General features: G+C 43.2%; 1 protein-coding gene across 1 annotated transcript in view; it reads left to right on the top strand.

The window, feature by feature from the left end:
- Positions 1-15,315, top strand: part of ACLY (ATP citrate lyase) — a 139,662-nt gene that overhangs the window by 14,572 nt on the left and 109,775 nt on the right. The window contains exon 2 of the mRNA XM_082271448.1: positions 10,087-10,273. Coding sequence (XP_082127574.1) covers positions 10,115-10,273 — 159 coding nt within the window. The 5' untranslated portion in view covers positions 10,087-10,114. The remainder of the gene's footprint in view (positions 1-10,086; positions 10,274-15,315) is intronic.

The following is a 15,315-nucleotide window of genomic DNA, read 5'->3' as shown; positions in this document are numbered from 1 at the left end:
CTGCATGGAGTGCAAATATCTCCTAAACCGTGCAGGTTTAGGAGATATTAATTGTATCTACAGGTAAGAATTATTATAGGCTTACCTGTAGTTAAAAGTCACAAAAAGCGGGATACTACCGCTTTAAGGTGAAGACTGTTAAAGCGGAGTTCCGGGCACAAAATCTGTATTTTTTTTTTTTTTTTTGTGCCCCTCCGCTAGCTACACATAACCTGAAAAGGAATTGGATAGTTATTTTTTTTTTTTTTGTATACTCACCTTGTAATTGAAGATTGTAAATACTCACCTCAGGGTACTTCCTCCTCCAGCGCCGAGGCTCACCCCGTCACTTCCTGCCTCGCAATGATTCCTGGGAGCTGAACGTCATCGCTCCCAGGAATCAATGCGACGGCACCGGCCCCGCACGTCACTTCCGGGCGACGCCCAGAAGCTGTTTAGGAATGCGGCGCCGCACCGGAAGTGACGAGAGGGGCCGGTGCAGGTGCATTCTGGGAGAAGAAGACGCGGAAGAAGACACCGAAGAGGACCGCGCCGGCTTCAGCTGCCCACAAGAGAGATGGAAATGCTGTGGAAGAAATTTTCAAAGTAAGTATTTCTTCTAAAAGGTAAGTGCGAACCGGGACAGATCAGAGGCTAGCCATTGTGGAATGTGCTAGCCCTGACTGTCCCGGGGGTATGTTCAGTAAAAAATCATTTCTGTGCCCGGAACTCCGCTTTAAGGATGTAGACCACTTTAAGTGACTTGTAAATGAAAAAAATTATGTCTGCCTGTCAATGTTCACTATTTTTTTTTTTTTTTAATTGATTGATTGATTGATTTTTATTAACCACTTGCCTACAGGCCACTTTCACCCCCCTTCCTGCCCAGGCCAACTTTTAGCTTTCAGCGCTGTCGCACTTTGAATGACAATTGCGCGGTCATGCAGCACTGTACCCATATGAAATTTTTATAATTTTTTTCACGCAAATAGAGCTTTCTTTTGGTGGTATTTAATTACCACTGTTTTTTTAAAAAATTTTTTGCAAAACAAACAACGTTTTTCTTAATTTTCTCTCCTGATTGGGTAACTGACTTTGACAGCCGCGGGAGCCAATGGCACTGCAGCTGTGTCCCAGCCAATCAGAAGGGAGAATCCTGGACAGAGAAGGACATCGCTGGACAGAGTAAGACCTCAGGTAAGTATTAGGGGGGCCGCTACACCGAGAAGGTTTTTTTTTTTTTTTATCTTCATGCATAGAATATGCATGAATAATGCATAAAATAAAAAACCTGACTTTACAACTCCTTTTAAAAATCTGGTGTAAATCTGGAATTTTATTAAGATTATTTTAGCAGAGCGTGAAATGCTGTACTGCTATAAATCCATTACATAGATCTGTTTACATGGCAGAATGAGATGCACATAATTCAAGTTTATTTACTTTAATCCACTTGTGTAGGAGTCAGTAAGATTTTCAGATAGCCAGCTTAAAGTGATTTTAAACCCTCCGCTTTTTTTTTGTTGGCACTTTCAGTAGCTGATTTAATCACTTAGTATGCAGTTTTGTTATCTTTTAATCCTTGTCTATGTTCTAGTTTACGTTGGTGCCATGGCCACTGCCCCAGGTTACCTGTGTCTGAGTGGCTCCTTTTCTCTCTTACAGCATCCTATGAACTCACCCTTGCATGCAGGGAATAGTTGTGTCTCCCTACACTGTGTGCAGCAACAGAAACACACAGCCCTGTAGCCTAACATGCTCCTCCCTCTTCTGCTTCCTTGTCCAAGCTAACCCTGAACATCAATTGAAAGTGGTTGTGAAGTCAGAAGGTTTTTTTATCTTAATGCACTCTAACCTTCTGTGTGCTGCAGCCACCCTCCAGCAGCCCCATCTTCCCCCGGTGACGTCTACGAGTTCCTCAGCTGTCTGTCTCTTCTCCTGATTGGCTGAGACCCAGCAGTGCGCCATTGGCTCCCGCTGCTGTCAATCACAAGTCAGTCAGCCAATTGGGAGAAAAAAGGGAAGGGGCTTAAATGGGGCTCGGTGTCTGAATGGACACAGGGAGCTGAGACTCGGCTCGGGTGCCCCCATAGCAAGCTATTTGCTGTGGAGGCACTCGACAGGAGGGAGAGGCCAGGGTATTAGGGTGTTTAGTTATTTATTATTTTTATTTTATCTTTTTAAGGGTTAGGGGTTAATTATTTTATTATTACTTGGTATTAATTTGTTGAATTTATTTATTATGATTTTTAATTTATTTGTGTATTTATAATACATTTATTTATTAATATATTATTAGTAGTAGTAGTAGTAAGAACCCTTACCCCAACTTATTTTTTTTTTCTTTTTAATTTTTATTTTATTTGCATATAAAATTACAGACATCTCACATGTAGAAAAAAAAAAAAAGAAAATTGCAAAAACACATAAACTTATAAAGAAATAGACAGCTATTGTTAATTGTAAACTTATAATGCTTTATCCCCTTTACTGCTCCCTTCCCTTCTCTACCCATATTGCCTTCTTCCTCCTATTGTCTTCCGCTGCAGTAATGTTTAAGCATTAATTTCAGTATATTTAATTGATTTTTTAAAATTTATCCATTTTCCCTACTTTTCTTTCATATTTATTGGGATCTCCTTTTTGAGAGTTGCATATATATTCCATATGAAAGATATTGTTTATCTTATTGCACCAATCCTTTAATTTTGGGCTGTCCACCTCTCTCCACTTTTTTGGTATTGTTCCCTTTGCTGCATTTAATAAGGTCGGGACCAGTGTTGTTTTATATTTTTTTTAGTGGCATTGTTGTTTTATGAAATAGACATACCCAAGGGTCGTTCAGAATCATTATTCCTGTAATTTCACCAATAAGTTGTCGGACCTTCTCTCTTTAAAATTCTCTAATCTTTGGACAGTCCCAGAACATGTGATACATTGTTCCGGAACTTCCACATTCCCGCCAACGTTTGTCTCTCTTATCCGGTTGGTATTTATTTATTTATTCTGGTGTAATATACCATCTTGACAGACATTTATAATTTAATTCTATTGTACTGACATCTATGGCTATCGATCCAACCGCCTTTAGTACTACATCCAGTTCCTGTTTTAACCACTTGCCGACCGCCGCACGACTATCTATGTCGGCGGTCAGCCGCCCCTCACAGGCAAACTAACGTAGGGCTACGTTGCTTGCTTGTGAGGGTCTAGGGAGCGAGCGCGCGCCCCCCCGGAGGCGCGCTCCCGCGTGGTCACGGACCCCCCCCCCCCCCCCCCCCCACGCGTGTGACCAGCGGACCCGATGTCCGCCGGCCAAACATATGTAGCATAAAACAAATTGGCCGAAAATTTTAACAAATTTTGATTTTTACATTTTTTTTGGGGGGAATTTCATATAAAAAAATGTGAAAAATATTGCTATTTTTGCAAAATTGACGCTCTTTTTTTGTTTATAGCGCGTGATCAAAAAATCGCACAGGTGATCAAATACCACCAAAAGAAAGCTGTTTGTGGGAAAAAAAGGACGCCAAATTAGTTTAGGTACAGCGTCGCACGACCGCCCAATTGTCCGTTAAAGTCACGCAGTGCCGAATCGCAAAATACCCCCTGGTCGGAATGGGGGTAAAATCTTCCGGGGCTTAAGTGGTTAACAGTTGTGTCCCTATTTCTTTCTCCCATTTTACCATGAACGGAGGTTTCTCCAAACTGTGCCACTCTGTCAGCATTTTATATATTTGTGATACTCCATGTTTTTGGGTGGAAGTATAATTTAATTTCTCAATAATATTAAGATTTACCCCAACTTCTAATCCTAACCTTTTACCCTTAAGAAAAAAAATAATAAATTAATAATAATATAAAAAGCTAACATAAAAGCTAAAAAAGCTGAAATACCTAGCGGCAAATGATGCAACAGATAATCGTTTTCTCTACTGGCTAATAAAAAAACGCTGTATAAAAAAATGCAAACATTGTGCAAAAAATGCTGGAAAAACAATCAAAGATGCTACACCCAGGTGTGAATGCAGCCTTCAGGATGTCTCCAACTTACAAGCTGAATTCAATACATTGTTTAACCGCTTGCCGACCGCCGCACGACTATTTACTGCGGTGGTCAGCCCCTCACAGGCAAAGCGACGTAGGGCTACGTCACTAGCCTGTGAGGGTCTAGGGAGCAAGCGCGCGCCGCCGGGAGGTGCGCTCCCACGCGGACACGGAAACCCCCCCCCCCCCGCGCGCGTGTGCCCGCTGGTCACTCGTGATCGTCCGTGACAGCGGGAGAAAGGCAGGCGGCTAATGTAAACAAAGCCGCCTGTCATTCTCCCCTGTGTAGAAATAGTGATCATACGGTTCTACTATGTAGGACCGTTGATCACTGTTCCTACAACTCAAGCCACAGCCAATCACAGTTAGAATCACGCCCCTAGGGACACACATAACCCCTCCCTCTCAAAAAAAGTTAACCCCTTCACTGCCAGTGTCATTTTACAGTAACAGTGCATATGTATAGCACTGATTACTGCAGTAATGTCACTGGTAACCCCAAAAGTGTCAAAAATATCAGTCAAGGGTCCGATCTGTCCGCCCCAATGTCGCAGTATCGCAAAAAAAATCGCAGATCGCCGCCATTACGCGTTAAAAATCTTTCCCTTAGTTAGTAAACGCGATAACTTTTGCGCAAACCAATCAAAATACGCTTTTTACGATTTTGTTGTTTTTTTTTTTTACCAAACCTATGTAGCATAAAACAAATTGGCCAAAAATGTTAAAGAATTTAGATTTTTACATTTTTTTTTTTGGGGAATTTCATATATAAAAATGTGAAAAATATTGTTATTTTTGAAAAATTGACGCTATTTTTGTTTATAGCGCAAAAAGTAAAAATCGCACAGGTGATCAAATACCACCAAAAGAAAGCTCTGTTTGTGGGGAAAAAAGGACGTCAAATTTGTTTAGGTACAGCGTCGCATGACCGCGCAATTTTCCGTTAAATTCACGCAGTGCCGAATCGCAAAATAGGCCATACGTCACTTTGCCTGGGAGGGGCTGACCGCCGCCGTATATAGTCGGGCGGCAGTCGGCAAGTGGTTAAGGGGCCAAGCCCAACCCCTGAAAAGCAACCCCACACCATAATCCCCCTCCCCTTCACCAAATGATCTGGACCAGTGCTCAGAGCAAGGTCCATTAAGACCTGGATGATAAAGTTTGGGATGGAGGAACTTGACTGACCTGCAGAGCTTCTTACAGAAAGTGTTACAGCTCCTTTTAGTTGTCCGTTCCACCCACTGAATGATCGCGTAGGTCAGCGTCATTTCTTCAATGGAACTGTAATGTGTTCCAGACTACAGGGAGCTTACTGTAGTAAGAGTCAGCAAGATCTCTTACAGAACAAGGGAGCTGTGTAATGGTGAGATCGGGACCCGTTTAATCCCCTGTGTAGTAGATGTTTGTAGAAGGCAGTGAAGTATACAGAGTGTGCATGTAACAGCTTTTCCCAACAGGCCTACAGAGAATGTTGTGAACGTCTCCATAGCTTTTCTTCATTACTTATGTGTTATAATGGGAATCCTTTATAATAACCGAGGAACAAGAAAAAAAGTTCTCCTTTCTTCTTCTTCTTCTTTCTTCTCCTTCTTTCTTCTCCTTCTTTCTTCTCCTTCTTCTTTCTTCTCCTTCTTCTTTCTTCTCCTTCTTCTTTCTTCTCCTTCTTCTTTCTTCTCCTTCTTCTTTCTTCTCCTTCTTCTTTCTTCTCCTTCTTCTTTCTTCTCCTTCTTCTTTCTTCTCCTTCTTCTTTCTTCTCCTTCTTCTTTCTTCTCCTTCTTCTTTCTTCTCCTTCTTCTTTCTTCTCCTTCTTCTTTCTTCTCCTTCTTCTTTCTTCTCCTTCTTCTTTCTTCTCATCCTTTCTTCTCCTCCTTTCTTCTTCCAGACTTTTCCTGTTTGTTCATACATACCATTTTTATTTTTTTTACAAGTACTGATCCTTTTTTTCATTTTTAACTCGCCAATACCAATGCATATCGACTGTGCCATTGTTGCCCATATAAAATGAACTGCACAGCAAAGAATCGCATGTGATTTGAACAGGAATGCCGTGCGATTCCTGTCCAAATCACATGCGGTTTCCCACACTGCTCCTGTGAACCCAGGCTGAAGTCCCTATTACAAGCCTGGGTTTATACTGTACACATGTCTGTCACAAAGCTTGTGCTCTGTGTCATTTCGATCCATCCATCTTTGCTGTGGCTGCTTGAACTTCTGCCTTCTGTTTTCTGTACTCTCTCTCCATACAGATTGTATGGCTGAATTCACATCGCATTCGCACACAACTCGCACAGGACCCTTTTTTGGGTCAGCACCAGAATCTGATCGCATGGGTGTTCACACCTATGCGATCCAAGTCATGTTCAAATTGACAGCGCAAACTGATCTGGGGGTGTTGTTAACTTTGACGCCCCCAGCAATTTGCGTATTGCAGTGTGAACTGCCTGCGAGTTGAATGCGATGCGGGAACCCGCAGTGGATTCGCAGGGATCCCTCATCACAAGTATGTGAACCGGCACTTAGACGTAAAAATATTCCCAGAAAAATGTAAGTCTGCATGCACTGTTTTTATTTAGAAAACAAGAGTGTTAGTGTCGGTTCACACTATGGCGATCCAACTTCGGGTGCGACTAGTGAAGTCGCCGTGCACCGCGACTTCGGCGCGACTTGCACGGACTTCACATAATGGAAGTCAATGCAAGTTGCTCCGATGTCGCCCGAAGTAGTGCAGGAACTATTTTCTAAGTCGGATCGACTTGAGTCGCTCCTATTAGAACAGTTCCCGTGGCACAGAATGGACCGCGACTTGTCAGGCAACCAGGTCGCCTGACAAGTCACGGTAGTGTGAACCGGGACTTAAGACCTGCCAACATGTTTTATATTTGCACTCTACGAGGATTCTCAATATTACTAAGGCGTGAGAAGGTGGTGTACTTTCTAGTCATCTCATAAGAAGCCAATGTGAGGTCAGTGGTAGGGTGTTTCACTGTCAGGGGATGGCTACGTTATAAGAGCAGACACTGCAGAGTCGGTAATGAGATGAATTTGTCACCTTTCAAGCCATATTGAAATAAGGAAAAACATGCTGTTAGGCTTAGTTCACAAGGGGCAGCAAAACAGACCCTTAATCTGTGTTTTTACAGCCCACATATAAAAGATTATGGTGGCTGCTCAGGTCTGCTCACATTGCCTTGGCCTTGAGGCTTTACTTAAAGCATTCCTAAACTCAGGACCCAGCGTTCACTATATCTGATCTCTCACAGTATACAGAACATAGAAATGCAATTTTTTTAGTAAATATAAACTGCTAAATACCTTTTTCTCATCAGCAGTATATAGCAGTCTTGTGACTTCTATCAGTCTGGTTAAAGCTTGTAGGAGAAGTTTTCATTCTCCTCTGACTGTCCTTTGGGCTCCAGAACCCCTGATCCTCTGTCTAGACAGTGCTGGTTGGGCCGGTGCTCATCACATGCACCCTTCCATTTAAAAAAAAAACTCTCCAGAAATACACACCAAACTGAGCATGTGCAGAGTAACTCCAAAGGCTCTGTACTATCAGCAGATGGATTGAGGACAGTGGAAGAAGGGGAGGATCAGAGAAGACCTAATCAAACAGCCTTTTTACACAATGCACAGGATTAACCCCTTAGGTTCTTCAGTGAGTAGAACGAGCATGCTTTACTGCATATACAGACTGATTTTACTGTTGTGGGTTTAGTAACACTTTAATGATGTGGCAAATTTAAGTCGGGCACCTAATGTAGGTTTTTTTATGTTTTTATATAGGTTTACTGAAAGTGCTTCAGGATTCCTTTCACAAACCAAATTGGGGCCAGGGCTGAGGAGTACTAAGTGATCATATCTCTTTGCTTTAATTTCCTTTTTCAGCCCCTGGGTGTTCTGCTTTTTAAGAAGTTAGTGAATGCCTTAGACATGCCATATTCTTTCATGCATTAGGCAGAGGTCTTGCTTTCAAAATCTGTTCTGTGGTATACCCCTTAACTAAATTACAAAGAAGAAGTAGTGTATTAGAAGGACTGTGTGTTTGACCGCCAAAAGCAATACATCGCCTACAGTTTGTTCAAAGATCATTGTTTGCTGGTATACATGCTTGTGTATGTATGTATGTATGTATATATAACATTTCTAGCTCAATGGTCGTGCCAAAACAGTAAGTTTACTCCACGCCAGATATTGTTTTCACGGCTTTCCTGAGCACTTTTAAAAAAAAAAAAAAAATGTGAGGGGTGTACTCACTTTTGTGAGATACTGTGTGTGTGTGTATGTATGTATGTATGTGTGTGTGTGTGTGTGTGTGTGTGTGTGTGTGTATATATATATATATATATATATATATATATATATATATATAATGTACTATGGATGTGTGTGTGTATAAGGCTGGGTTCACATCACATCCGTGCAGGGTGGTTCCCGCAGCAGGGCCTCACCTGTTCCGGCAGCTGCCACCACTCGCATGGAAAAATGCACTGAATGCATGCGGGTGCCAATAATCCTAAAGGCATGCTGCACGCACTGGGAACCATACTGCACTTGCAGTTTCTTTGCGGGCTGCGATTCCAGAAATGGTGCAGGGACATCATAGAGCTGCATCAATGTGAACCTATTCTAAGCTTAGATAGAGATGTGTGTTTATATTCGATATTCAGTTTGAGTATTTGATTTAGTGACCTGTCATCTAGTGCTGTGTCTCATAAGCCACTGGTGTGCTGGACTGGCTCTGAATTGGAGTCAATGAAAAGGGCCTCAGTCACAATTGCTGAGGAGAACCGTTTATTCTCTGATTGGCTGCAGTGTGCTGGAATCTGATTGCTCCTCCTCTGTTCATGTATAACAGAAAGCCATCTTTCTTTCACAGTGGAAACTAGGTATTGACCTGGAACTATACAAAAAGTGGTCAGCTCCCCAGCCTATAACTGGTCTTAACAGCAAGGAGCACTGGAAGGGCAACGCATGTCAAAAAAAGCCAAGGAATTTGCAGTCACTACTTACCAACCAGCCAGCCACCAACCGGTTGGTGGCTGGCTGGTTGGTAAGTAGTGACTGCAAATTCCTTGTTTTTTTTTTTTTTAAATCATCTGGAACTAGTTAATAAATCAAGTAAGCTGGGTTTATATCCAAATTCCTTATCTATATACTTGTTATGGGTCAGTGGCTTGAATTATCGAAGAAAAAGGTACAGCATTACAGCCAGGCAACTTGCATTTTAAGGAGCGATCCGCATTGGCAGCTGCCATTTTGGTTAACAGAATATTAAAGCAAATCTGTCAGTACAAAACAACTGCTACATAGTCACAAGTTTATCTATCTAAACCAATAAAAAAAAAAAAAAAACTGCCGCTAGTTATAAATCCCTTCAGCAGCCTCTGAGCTCTGCCAATGCACCCCCCCGGGTCAAGGGCTATTCTGATCAGGTAAAGCTCTGACACTTGTGCTAGTGTTTACTCCCTCCCTTCCTCTCTCATCTCTGTGATGGGATGGGAGCCCCACACCAACTTGTATAGTCTTTTGATAATATTTTGGAATAGCCAATGACTTTCAGAGGTTCAGCGCTCTGATGAACCCCTGAACCGTGTTGGCTGTTGCAACATAAAATCTTTCAGTGGACTCTACAAGCTAGTATGGCAGTCCCATCCTTCAAAATCTTTAGTAAACTCCTTTTTGGGGTCCAGCAGGACCACAAAGTTGCTGGTGAGCAGCTTCTAGGACCGCAAACCGCTCATCACATTGCAATGCGTCTCCATAAGGTTCAGTGCTCCTACATCACAAAGATTTTATCTCTATGATGGGCCATCTGAACAACCAATTCAAGTGTAGCAGTGGGGATTTGAAGGCTGCTGCAGGCATTTTGTGCAGGCACTTCTAGGTTATAAATACTAGCACATTTTGAGTGATACAGTTGTGATAGGGTTGCTTTAATTAAGAGAGGTCCAGCTATCAGAATGAAGCATTCAAATTGTAAACCTGAAATATACTTCCTGTATTGATGATTTCTCTTTTTTTTATAATTATTCACTTGGATTTTCTTTCTTTTGTGTCCAGATATCGTTCCACATAATCTGGCAGCACCATGTCAGCTAAAGCCATTTCAGAGCAGACAGGGAAGGAATTCCTGTATAAGTACATCTGTACTACAGCTGCCGTTCAAAACCGCTTCAAGTATGCCCAAGTGACCTATGACACTGACTGGGACCGGCTGGTACAAGACCATCCATGGTTGTTGACGGAGGTAAGAATAAAGGATTCTTGTTATTACCAAACAGTAAAAGCAATTTTTGGAAATTCTGTAACATTCTTTTTCATTGCTTGGATTTATTTACTTAAAGCTGAATTCCAGTATTTTTTATTTTTTTTACGTAGTTCATATTCTATACCTGCCTGATCCTGTGGAAGCAGAAATTCACTGTAGTAGAAGCTGCTACTACAGTGATTATTGCTGTCTTCCAGGTCCCCTGCCGAGTGGCTGCCTTGCTGCATACTGAACGTAGGGGGTTGTTCACATGCCACAAGCAATTTTCAGAGATTGCCTTGTATTTTTGTTAACAATTATAACAAGGTGTTCTCTGATTGGATGGAGTAGAAAGGTGGAGTGGTGACATCACATTTTCCACTCAGGCCAGGTTCACACTAGCTGCGGCTGAGACTCGCAGCAGGGGGTCCAATGCGCCCCTGTTCTCCATTCCAGGTGTGAATCATGTCCAAATTTTTGCCTGAATTCGGACCTGAAACTAAGCCAAAGACGCATAGGACCCTTTTCCAGTGCAGACTGCGGCTGCCCCGGAGCTGTGTGAACCAGCTCCATTGAGAGCCTATCTCCGTCTTCTTAAATGCAAATTGGATGCGGGGAAACCTACATCCAATTTGCATAAGTGTGAACCCAGCCTCATCCAATCATAGAACGCCTTGAGAAAAATACAAGGTGTTTTCTGAATGTTGCCCATGCTGAGCATGCGACTCACCGGGTTCACTATGCAGCAGGGCTGTCCCCTGACACAGGACCTAGCAGACAGCAAGGATAGCTGAAGAGGCTGCTGCTACTACAGTGATTCTCTGCTTTCACAGGAATCGGTCCGGTATGGAATATGATTATTAACCTAAATAAAATACCTAGAATTAAGCTTTACCCCGCCAAAGTCTGCATCCATATGAGATTCATTAGATGAAATGTGCATACCTCCTGGAGACTGCAATGGAGGATGGTCCATAGATTTAAAATTCTTTGTAAAAAAAGGTTGAGCTGGAATAGGGTGACACTAGAATGTGCTGTAGATACTTAAAGCGGAGTTCCGGCCTCGGGGGTCAATTTGAGCTAAAAATACCCCCGGGACAGTCAGGGCTAGTACAGTCCATAAAAGATGGCCTCTGAACTGTCCCGGGTCGCACTTACCTGTAAGAAGAAATACTTACCTTGAAAATTTCTTCTCCAGCGCTGCCATCTCAGGTGTGGGCAGCTGAAGCTGCAGCGTCCCTCTTCGTGTCCTCTGGTGACGTCGGAGTCCCACAATGCACTGCACCGGCCCCACTCATCTCTTCCGGTGCAGGCGCGGCATCCCTGCACAGCTTCTGGGCATGCCAAGAAGCTGTTTAGCAGTGAATGCCGTGCCTGCACCGGAAGTGACGAGCGGGGCCGCTGCAGGTGCATTGATTCTTGGGAGCGATGACGTTCAGCTCCCAGTAATCATCGCAAACCGGAAGTGACGGCGCGGGCCGCGGCCGCAGAGGGAGGAAGTGAAAGGAAGGTGAGTATAAGGTAAGTGACCAAAAAAAAAAAATCGCCAGTATCCATTTCTTTTTCAGGTTCCCCTTAGCAAGCGGATGGCCCAAAATCGAATTTGAGGCCGGAACTCCGCTTTAATATGTATTTAACCCTAACCATGAACATCTCTTATTTGCTTCTGTTTGCTTTGTAAGCATACCACTGAAAGCATTATGTTATATCTGTTTGATAAGTACAAAAAATACACGTAACCAAATCTATACACCTGAATGAGGTTGTCAGGCATATCAACACATACAATAGAAAAATAATGTAACAACCAAAAATAGTCAGCCATACATGGATCGAAGTTCAGCGGGGACTGGCTGAATTTCGACCCATGTATGGGCACAGAGGTTGGAATTTCCCCGCTCAGTCAGTGCTGCAGACTATAGTTGGCAACACTGATCAATGTATTCTGACAGTGGGGAAATCTCCCCACTGTCAGAATACAACAGCTCAGTGGGGAGAAGTTCCCCCATCTACATCAAATCAGTTTTTTTGTTCAACCCGCTGGCTAAACAAAAAAAGACTCAATGATCTGCCTTAAGCTCCAGCAGGAAAAAACGAAAGTGTGGCTGTCACAAAACGAACAGCAGGGGATCCATGAACAAATGTTTCTGCTGAATTGGACCTGAATGGTATATTCAGGTCTGATTCTGATTCAGCAGGAAATTTGTTCATGGTGATCCCTGCTGATCAGAACAAGCCAGACCCATATGAAAGGTGTCTTAGTTGGGAGGACATACTGCAGATAGTTCCAACCTGCTAGGAGGGAAAATGCAACAAACAAAAGAAGTTGTCTAACCTGTCTAGTTTCCATTCTAAAAAAACCTCTGACAGTAGTATTAGCAGGTAGCCTATAGACATTGGGTCTTTAAGCAGCCGAAAAATATCTAAATAAGAAGATTGCCATCTGTTGTCTGTGGTTACTCTAAGGCCACTCAAGTGATATTTTAATGGGGATTTTGTCAGGCCCTTGTTCCTTGTATGTGTTAATTACTCCATCATCTTGATCTCCTTACCATAAATTTGGGTTCTGTTCCTGTCCACATGGGAGTGTTGGGTAATCCTGCCAACTTTTTGTGTGTTTGAGCATCCGCTTTTATTTTCTTTGTACTATACAAGAAATGAAGATTCCTCTAACAGGGAGAGAAGGACCCATTGTACTGGCCACAGCAGAGTTGTAGACCCAGGAACCCATGTGCAGAACCTCATGAAGGCAGGGAGAGGAGGACCCATTGTACTGGCCACAGCAGAGTTGTAGACCCAGGAACCCATGTGGGGAACCTCATGAAAGCAGGGAGAGGAGGACCCATTGTACTGGCCACAGCAGAGTTGTAGACCCAGGAACCTATGTGCGGAACCTCATGAAGGCAGAGAGAGGAGGACCCATTGTACTGGCCACAGCAGAGTTGTAGACCCAGGAACCCATGTGCGGAACCTCATGAAGGCAGGGAGAGGAGGACCCATTGTACTGGCCACAGCAGAGTTGTAGACCCAGGAACCCATGTGCGGAACCTCATGAAGGCAGGGAGAGGAGGACCCATTGTACTGGCCACAGCAGAGTTGTAGACTCAGGAACCCATGTGCGGAACCTCATGAAGGTATAATCCCTGTCTCCAAGAAATATACTAGCAAGTGGATTAAAAGGAAATTTTGATGGATATGGATCAGTTTTAAACTGTGTATTTGGGTGTCCACATCAAGCAGGCTCCACACTAAGCAATATAATTCTATTTTAACACCCGTCAATTAGGGTTGCACCGATACCGGTATTGGTATCTGTGCCGATACTGAATATTTGCACGAATACTTGTGCAAATGTTCTGATACCTGAAACAGATATCCTTGTGGTGCGGTTTGAACCCATACAAAATGAATGGGCTCAAATCCCACTGCAAAAATCGCACCGCAAAAAATCGCATGTGATTTAAACAGGTATGCGGTGTGATTGCTGCCTGAATGGCAAACCATTTTTTTTTTTTTTAAATGTTATAAAAACGTGCATGTTAAAAGTAGTTATCTGTAATATGTCAAATCCAAATCTGCATGGCCATAGTGTCCACCGATGACGAAAGACCACAACCGCTTGCTCACAGGGCTGGAGGAGATGTAGGAAGTTCTGGGGGCCAGCTTTGGTGGATATAAGGGGGGGGGGTGCTGTCAGCTTGTGGGCGGACCACCTATTCTATACATCTCCTCCAGCATCGCAAGCAGCTGTGGTTTTCCATCATCGGCAGGCCCCGTGGGACTCATGCAGACTTGGATTTAATATATTACAAATGTGCACTTTTAACCAACTGTCCATTGCTGCATTCAGATGGCGCTTCCCTGTCTTTCTATACTGGGTTCACCCAGGAGTGGTGGAGAAAATCGCATGCGAATTGGATAGGAATCGCACTGCATTCGTGTTCAAATTGCATGCAATTTTTTGGCAGTGCAAGTTGAGCCCATTAGTTTTTTCTATAGGCTTAAATTGAACCGCAAAGGTATCTGTACTCGGTATCGGCGAGTACTTTACCAGAAGTATCAGTACTCGCTGGTACAAAAAATCCGTATCAGCGCAACCCTACCGTCTGAGAATTCCCACAATACTATGTGTGTAAAGCTTGGTACAAGCGTGTTTTTTTTTTTTTTTTTTTTTTTTTCATTCAACCCAGTGGGCTGAATTGAAAAAACAGACACATTGCCTTACTAATTAGGGAATATCGGATGTGGGTCGGATGCTAGTTTTCCAGCATGCCTGTTCAACAGAAGCCAATCATGAGGCCCACTTCTATAGAACAGACAGCTGTACACACGGGAAGAAAGTCAGCTAGTTCCTGTTGAACTGGCTGTGTTCAAAGCTTACAGGTATTGTAAAGGCAGAAGGTTTTATTTATCTTCATGCATTCTATGCAGTCTATGAATGGACTCAGGGGGTTGTGACTCTGCTTGGGTGCCCCCATAGCAAACTGCTTACTGTGAGGGCACTCAGCTGGATGGAGGTGCCAGGAGAGCAGAAAAGGGACCTGAGAAAAGGAGGATCTGGGAAGCTCTGTGCAAAACCGTCTGCGTAGAGCAGATAAGTATAACATGTTTGTTAATTTAAAGAAAAAAAGACTTCATATTTGCGATGCGGGAACCCTGCAAATCCACTGCGGGTTCCCGCATTGCATTCAACTCACAGGCCATATGCGAATCACTGGGGTTGTCAATACAAAGTTTAACGACACCCCTAGATCATTTCGCATATTGCAGTGTGAACTGTCAATTCGAACATGAATCGGATCGCATAGGTGTGAACACTCATGTGATCCGATTCTTGCGCGGACCCAAAAAAGGGTCCTGTGCGAGTTGTGTCCGAATGCGATGCAAATTCAGCCATACAATCCGCATTGGCTGAATTCGCATTGCACAGACGTTGCATGTGATTTGCAGAGCAGTGGGCTCCGAGTCTCCTGCGATGTCTGTCATCGTACATGTGTGAACTGGGACTTAATTATACGTTTCAGAAAGTTTGGATTGAATGC

The sequence above is a fragment of the Pelophylax lessonae genome (genome assembly GCF_965119305.1).
Source record: "Pelophylax lessonae genome assembly, chromosome: 11".
Taxonomy (NCBI): Eukaryota; Metazoa; Chordata; class Amphibia; order Anura; family Ranidae; genus Pelophylax; species Pelophylax lessonae.
Note: the sequence above shows the minus strand (reverse complement) of the source record. Positions and strands in the feature narration are given on the sequence as shown.